Below are 8,585 nucleotides of genomic sequence, written 5' to 3' on the forward strand. Positions count from 1 at the left end.
TGCTGTTATGTATGATAATCCGTGTAACTGTATTTGTGTACCAGTCAGTTGTGGACCAGTCAGCCAGTGGAAGGCCTCGGTCAGAGGACCAAAAGCTTCAGCTAAGGGTCATCATATGACTAAGACCCGCGTCACGAAACACTTGTCCTGTTTCCTGACAAACCTTACCTAACCTAACCCAAGACGCTAGTAAAATGGTACCGGATCATAAAAAAATATTAAAATATATTTGAACCGGTCGCCAGCTATTGAGCATAGAATCCACAAACATAAAATTCATAGAATTTAAAAACGGATGAAAAAACAAACAATTACGTTAAGCAGATAAACTGCTCTAAAACTCATTAAGCAGCAATAAACCATATAAAAAATAGAAAAAATAATAATCTAAGGGTACAGTAGTAGGTAATAAGAGGTAAGAACTCCATTAATATTCCTGCATGTTGTGGGAGTGGGCTGGAAGGTGTGACATGTAAGACCACAATCGATGTGTCAAACAACATTTATGAGTCCCTGGCGGTGTGTAGTTCGGAGATATGGAGCTCTTACAAACTGACAAATACTATATATTTAACAGAGGCCAAGATTCCTTGTGGTGTAACCGGAAAACCGGGCAGTTCCAGGCCAAAACATGTGAGTAGGAGGAGGATTGTTTACATGTCATTGTTACCACAGCTTGACCTCAACCCCCCTCAAGGAAGGTTCCTTGATGTTGGTGAGGGGCTCTTGATTTAGGGAATTGGATCTGTGCTCCAGTTCCCTGAATTAAGCCTGAATGCCTTTCACATCCCCCCCCCAGGCGCTGTATAATCCTCCGGGTTTAGCGCTTCCCCCTTGATTATAATAATAATAATTGACCTCAACCACCAGCTGGTCAGTGACCTCGTGACCTCTTAAACACCATAACTCTCACTTTATCTCACACCCCTCCCCCCTAACTACAGTAGTCAGCTTATCATCCCTTAATCATAATAGTCAGGTGGTGAGTAATTATGGTCGGCAGGTGGACTCAGGTGGTGTGTCACAGCTGGTGTCACTACTCCATCCCTCAAGGAAGCTTCCTTGATGCTGGTGAGGGGCTCTTGATCTAGGGAATTGGATCTGTGCTTCAGTTCTCTGAATTACACCTGGATACCTTCCTCCCCACAGGCGCTGTATAATCCTACGGGCTTAGCGCTTCCCCTTGATTATAATAATAATAATCGAGTTCTCCAGTGGAAATAAGTTCCTTAGTCTGGCTTTTTTGGGTTAATCCTAGGTAATATACACATACGCTGCTATGTATGATAATTTATGTAATCGTATTTGTGTACCTGAATATACTTAGCGGCTGACACTTAAGGACTCCAGCAGCCAGCAGCAACAGCCTGGTTGATCAGGCTCTGATCCACCAGGAGGCCTGGTCACAGACCGGGCCACGGGGGCGTTGACCTCCGGAACTCTCTCCAGGTAAACTCCAGGTAATACTACTGACTCTTTTGGGAGGTTATCCTAGGTATTTTGTAGTATGTATGGTAATTGTACTTATGTGTACCTGTGCCTAAATAAACTTAGTACCACTGGTGGGGGCAAGGGTCGTGTTGGGGGGTCACAATACTATGAGTGGGTTACAGTGCCACAGGGGAGGGCAGTGATCTCCCCTGTGGCAGTGGTGATGGTTATGGTACAATGGGTGGGGTCAGTGTGCTATGGGTGGTGTCACATGCAAGGTCACAGCAGTACAGACGGCTTTACATTGCCACGTGCAGGGTCACAATACCACATACAGGCTCTAGTTACTGAGTAATACTCGGAGAAACTTGGGCATTACATTTTATAATACAAGCCACCAATGTATATCACAGACTAAGTATTTCTTCTGCAAATTATTGTTATGGGAGATAAGTGAAAATCGTACAGTTTGCATAACACATCTAGCTAATCAACACTTAATATTGAGCCGTGACATATACTTGTCTAATGTAAATAAAGGCAGAGTAAGGTTAAGTTATGTTTAGTTATTTTAGGTTAGATTAGGTGGGTTTCATTAGGCTTGGGTACATTTTTTACCATTTGCATAATAAAATAACATCTCAGATATAAAACCAACTTACTATTGTACAATTAAAGGAATTAAACTTTTCTTCTTCCTTCGATTGAACCTGATTGCCCCCATTCCCTGGGCATGTACGACACCTATGAGTATAGCACCTCTCTCTAAACATAATACAAGTAATGGTAATAATATACCTGTGGCTGGTTTCAAAAGCTGAACAGGCAATCACCAGAAAAACATGGCCTCCAGGCAGGGCTTCAAGTGTGGAAAAACTCTTAAAACAGGTCATTTAAGGTTATATATTCCTTGTTATATATACCTTGTTAGGTAACATTTATGAAGGGATTTAGGGAAACTTGTTAGCTGGACTTGAATCCTGGAGGTAGAAAGTACAGTGCCTCCATCCTGGAGGAAGAGTGGAGATATGTTGGAGTATTTTAACTGTAGTGTCTGTATACATTTGGCAAGATAGTGATGGAGTGAGCGATGATGAAAGCATTTCTTCTTTTTCAGGTCACCCTGCCTTGGTGGGAAATGGCTGATGTGTTAAAAAAAAAAACTTATTTAGAAATTACTTTTTGAAGAATGACGTCCTCCTTTCTTATGTCATGAATCCCAGTTATCTTTTTTTAATAGCTAGGATATCATTTTAGTTCTATTTTGCAAACAGATAGTAATACAAAAAAAAAAAGGCACAATACTGTGACCAGAACAATACACACACAACCCACATATAGGAGAGAGGGGCTTTTAATGACATTTCGGTCTGACTTGGACCATTTACAAAGTCACACTAACAGAAAAGAGTGAGGGAGCCAGTATATATAGGCAAGGGGAAAATGGACAGCTTATTTGTGTATTGTGAAATAGTAATAAGCACAATCTTTTGAGTTCTGTCTGCACAAAGCTTACCCACGCTTTCTTGCTTGGTTGGATGTATTGGCTTGTCACTCATGCAATCTCTTCCAAATTCAAATTCTTTCTTACCTTTCAGGATAGCTCTACTCCTCAAAGCCGCACTCTGTTTACCTTTTAAACACGTTTCCAATCTTCCATCTTTCCTGAAAACATATTGAAGGTATGTTTGCTTAAACATCATAACCTGCTTGCGCTTCCATATTATTGCTGTTGTGTCATTGCATACTCTTAATCCTCCTATTTAAATGTAACTACAGTACTGTATATATAAGTGTGATTATCACTTAGCTTGATCCATGTGAACTTGACAGTAATATCAGTGTTGGTTATAACATATACACCTACCATCTGACTTACAACCTGCTTGACATACGACCACTCAACTTACGACAGTGTTTTGTATGCCAAATTTCTGGGAAATAGACAACTGTTTGTGTTGTACACAGTGTTTATCCTAAACCTTACAGTATAAAATAAAGTACTAACAGCATAAAAAGTAAAGTAAAAAATGAAATACCAAAATAAAACTATAAAATAAAGGCATTACAAAAATGTGATGTTGATATTCAGTAGTAAGGTTCGACTTACGTCCATTTCGGCTTACGACCAGTTGGTTGGAACCAAGCTCGGTTGTAAGTCGGATGGTACCTGTATTTTATTACCGTACTTTAGTACAGCACATGAAAAGCAGGGTTGAGGCAGAGGAAAAAAGTATTGGCATAACAAACAATACATGTGCTGTTGTATGATTTATATTGTAAGAATACAGTGTGCACAGGCGGGTCTCACTTCACAGCTCTTCACTTTACGGCATTTCGCTAATGCAGCGGTTTTCAGTTATACCCATTCTTCATTTATTCAGACTTTCTACAATAAATATATTCACCACTCACTACAAGCTAAGGACAAAAATATTTTAAAGTAAGTAATGTGTGTACTGTATATGCCTTTTTTGACCTAGATTTATTGCTCACTTAATATATGATAGAGTAAACATGTTATCAGGCTTTTATATGCATTTGAAAGTGAAAAAAGTATGTTTCACTTTACAGCAATTTTTGCTTTACATCAGTAGCCCAGAATGTAACCTACTGTATAAGTGGGGCCTTCCTCTACTCACTGATTTGTACTCATTGATTTGTGTTTGTAGGGATGGGGGAAGGGGTTAAGTCTTAGCTCCTGACCATGCCTCTAAGTAACATTGGTAGACATTACTGGTTTCTGGCCTCTTAGGTTCATGGCATACTGTAGCTACTCTTGAAAATTGTATGTATGAAATTTGCCTCCACCTCTTTGTCTGATTCATTCTATTTTTCTTCCATCTTGAAAATATTCTCTGATCCACTAGATGCACTGTTCTTGTAGATTGTAGATCAGTCCCTGGTGGGGTCAAATTCTTTCTTGTAATCCAAGAAGATGCAGTTCCCCAAAACCTTTGTTTTATCTCTATGATTATAAGTTTACAAGATGGAATTTTCATCTTTTAATTTATTATAGTTTTTTCCTGACAAAGCCTATCCTCTCCACATGCTCTTAATACAGTTAAATTTGATCCAGAACTTTGGATAACTTGAAAATCATTGATACTGGCCTAAATTCAATACTTCATGTCTGTCCTGCTTTTATATACTGGAGTTACTAGCTTATTATCAGTTGTCTGATAATTGCCCCATGTCCAGAGACTGGTGTTTCTGGACTTTCTGTGCTCATGGAGATAGTGCTTGTCACTAAAGCTTACTGGCCCTTCTTCCCTGAAACTGTGACCTCAAAATAGATTGTCTTTTGCATTTTAGGACATTCTTCAGTCATCTAGGAAATTATTAACACTTTCTTTAGAGTTTCATGGGGTAAATTTCCCCTTGGTTCATGGATGGTGTTCTAAAGTCATGGGATTGGGGTAATATCCTTCCCACTAGTAGATCTATCTCTATCACAGCCCAGAGGTTCTCAGTGAGGTTCAAGTCTGGGGAATATCCTGACCAGTCATCAAGGAAGAGTACTTCACAGGCATGAAGTCATTAGACAGCAGATTCTGTGGTGTGGCAAGAAGGTCTGCCTTGAATATAAATTTTGTACCATACTGTGTGAAAGATTTGGGCAAATAACAGTATTTCTAGGTATGTTAATGAGGTCATTTTTCAAGGCTTCCCTGGACATGCTTTTGGTGTGGGCATATCATCAACACTGTCCTTAAGGAACTGACACAAGGAGGTCCTCACTGGATCCTCATACATATTGGTGGCTTCTGCTATTTCCTTTGTTGGATGGCCCACCCTATGTAATCCAATGATCTTTGCATTTGTTTTGTGTGTCATTGACTTACTCCTGCCCATATTAATTTGTCAGCAGTTGAAAATATTCAAGAAACTCGAGCCTCGAGACTGTGAAGTACAGGGGTACCATGGACACAAAACCGTCTACCACACAAGCCTAGAAGGCACTTAAGATGCAGCCAGTAGCCTTAAGAAATCCTGAGATGTTCTGCTTTGAGTTGTAAAGCCAGTATAACTTTTGCCTTATCACCAAACCTACAAGGGTAAGGTATTACTTTGGACATTGCATTACACTGGATGCTGGCTACCCAGCATACTTTAACAATGAGCACTGTACATTGTGTGAGCCTCTCAATATTATGTAAGGTTTCTTCAGTATTTTCATCACTTTGACCTTTATTGTATAGATGTTTTCTAGTTGTTGCTGGTATATCTGAAGTCCCCTACTTTTCTGTGAATCCATCTCTTAATCATTTGTGTATTTTTACACATCTGTCATTATCTGTGGGTGCTCCTCCTTACTAGTTCTTTACAGTCATCCTTATGTGGATGTGAAGCAACTTTGCCACTACAGTATTATAATCACTGAAGTTATACAGTGGTACCTTGACTTACGAGTTTAATTCATTCCGTGACCAAGCTTGTAACTCAGTTTGCTTGTATGTATATCAAATCAATTTTCCTCATTGAAATTAATTGAAATGCCATTAATCCGTTCCAGCCCCCAAAAAACACCCCATTTTTTTTTGTTACGGGTTTTTAAATAAGAAAAATGTCCCTTTAGTGCTTCTTCAGTGTTCCTTTAGTGCTCCTTCAATGTTCCTTTAGTGCTCCTTCAATCTCCTCTCCCTATCTTTTCCACCCTCCACCTCTGCCAGCATCTTCCGTTAGCCCAAGTTGTCTGATCTCCAAGGTAAATACACTTTATAAAACCAGTTTATTTCTTTACATTCTTTTTTATTTTTATAAATAAGAAATGTTGTATAAAAACATAATAAAAGAGAATGTAAAGAAATAAACTGGTTTTATAAATCGTATTTACCTTGGAGATCAGACGACTTAGGCTAACGGAAGATGCTGGCGGAGGTGGAGGGTGGAAAAGATAGGCAGAGGAAATTGAAGGAGCACTAAAGGAACATTGAAGGAGCACTAAAGGAACATTGAAAGAGCACTAAAGTAACATTGAAGGAGCACTAAAGGGACATTGAAGGAGCACTAAAGGAACATTGAAAGAGCACTAAAGGAACACTGATGGAGTACTAAAGGAAGAACACTGAAGAAGCACTAAAGGAAGAATGTTGAATGAACACTAGAACACTGAAGGAACCATTCATCTACATTACAGAAGGAACTGAAGGAGCATCAAAGGAGCACAGGAGCACTAAAGGAAAGAAGGAATCTCAAATTTTTTGAGAGATTTACAGGATAAAAGAGAAATTCCTGGAGGTGCAGGCTTAAAGATAGCTCGCACTGATTGTGTGTGTGTGTATGTGTGAGAGAGAGAGAGAGAGAGAGAGAGAGAGAGAGAGAGAGAGGAGTAAGAAAATGTGAGAGGAAAAGAACCGGGAGCAAAATGGAAGGAAAGGGGAGAGAGAGGGTGAACAAAATTGTAACTTAGGTAAGGAAAATGAGAAGAAAGATGGACGGAAATACCAGCAAGGATCAGGAAACTGGAGCTAAGGGAAAGTAAATGGAATCATGTAAAATAAATGTGAATGAGAGAGGGAAGAAAGAAGAGGCAGTGAAGGAAAGAAATGAGGAAGGGTGGAAGAAAGGGCAGGAAGAGAATGAAGCTAAGGGAAAAAATGCTAGAAATAACGAGTGGGAAATAAGGGTGTAATACACACCCAACACAATACACACACACACAACTCGATACACACACGCAGCACAATACACACACACAGTACACACAATACACACACACACAATACACACACACAATACACACACACAATACACACACACAATACACACAATACACACACACAATACACACACGCAATACACACACAATTCACACACGCACAATACACACACGCACAATACACACACGCACAATACACACACGCACAATACACACACGCACAATACACACACACACACACACACACACACACAAAACACACACACACAATACACACACACACAATACACACACACACAATACACCCATACATATACACACACAATACACACACAATATACACACACACACACACACACACACACACACACACACACACACAATATACACACACACACACACACACACACACACACACACACACAAAATACACACACACAATACACACACACACAATGCACACACACACACAATACACACAATACACACACACACAATACACACACACACAATACACACACACAATACACACACAATACACACACACACAATACACACACAATACACACACAATACACACACACAATACACACACACAATACACACACACACACACACAATACACACACACACACACACAATACACACACACACAATACACAATACACACACACTACACACACACACAATACACACACAATACACAATACACACACACACACACACACACACACAATACACACACACATAATACACACACACACAATACACACACACACAATACACACACACACAATACACACGCACAATACACACACACACGCACAATACACATACACCTCCCAGACCACAGTCTTAGAAAAGAAGTTGAAGGTGTGGTATACAAATGCAGATGGAATAACAAATAAGTATGAGGAGTGGCACGAAAGAATCAAGGAGACATCCCCAGACATAATAGCACTCACAGAAACAAAACTCACCAGAATAATAACAGATTCAATCTTTCCATCCGGATATCAAATCCTCAGGAAAGACAGAGGGAGGAGAGGGGGAGGAGGAGTTGCACTGCTCATTAAAAACCAGTGGGGTTTTGAGAAAATGGAAGGAATGGATGGCACGGGCGAAAGGGACTACTTAGTAGGAACAATCCAGTCTGAGGGACATAAGGTGATAATTGCAGTAATGTACAACCCACCACAGAACTGCAGGAGGCCAAGAGAAGAATACGATGAGAGCAACAGAGCAATGGTCGACACACTAGCTGAGTTGGCCAGGAGAGCACACATGGGGGGAGCAAAGTTACTAGTTATGGGTGATTTCAATCACAAGGAGATTGGCTGGGAAAATCTGGAGCCCCATGGGGGTCCCGAAACATGGAGAGCCAAGATGATGGATGTGGTACTGGAAAACCTCATGCATCAACATGTTAAGAGACACTACCAGAGAGAGAGGAGAGGATGAACCAGCTAGACTGGACTTTGTATTCACCTTG

At 40.1% G+C, this 8,585-nt stretch overlaps 1 protein-coding gene across 2 annotated transcripts in view; it reads left to right on the forward strand.

Annotated features, from left to right (window-relative positions):
* The first annotated feature begins 454 nt into the window (after positions 1–454).
* Positions 455–8,585, forward strand: part of sp3 (phosphatidylinositide phosphatase spermathreecae) — a 185,933-nt gene continuing 177,802 nt past the window's right edge. For both annotated transcript variants that reach the window (XM_053789611.2, XM_053789612.2), the window contains exon 1: positions 455–633. In XM_053789611.2, coding sequence (XP_053645586.1) covers positions 537–633 — 97 coding nt within the window. In that variant the 5' untranslated portion in view covers positions 455–536. The remainder of the gene's footprint in view (positions 634–8,585) is intronic.

The sequence above is a fragment of the Cherax quadricarinatus genome, chromosome 68 (assembly GCF_038502225.1).
Source record: "Cherax quadricarinatus isolate ZL_2023a chromosome 68, ASM3850222v1, whole genome shotgun sequence".
NCBI lineage: Eukaryota > Metazoa > Arthropoda > Malacostraca > Decapoda > Parastacidae > Cherax > Cherax quadricarinatus.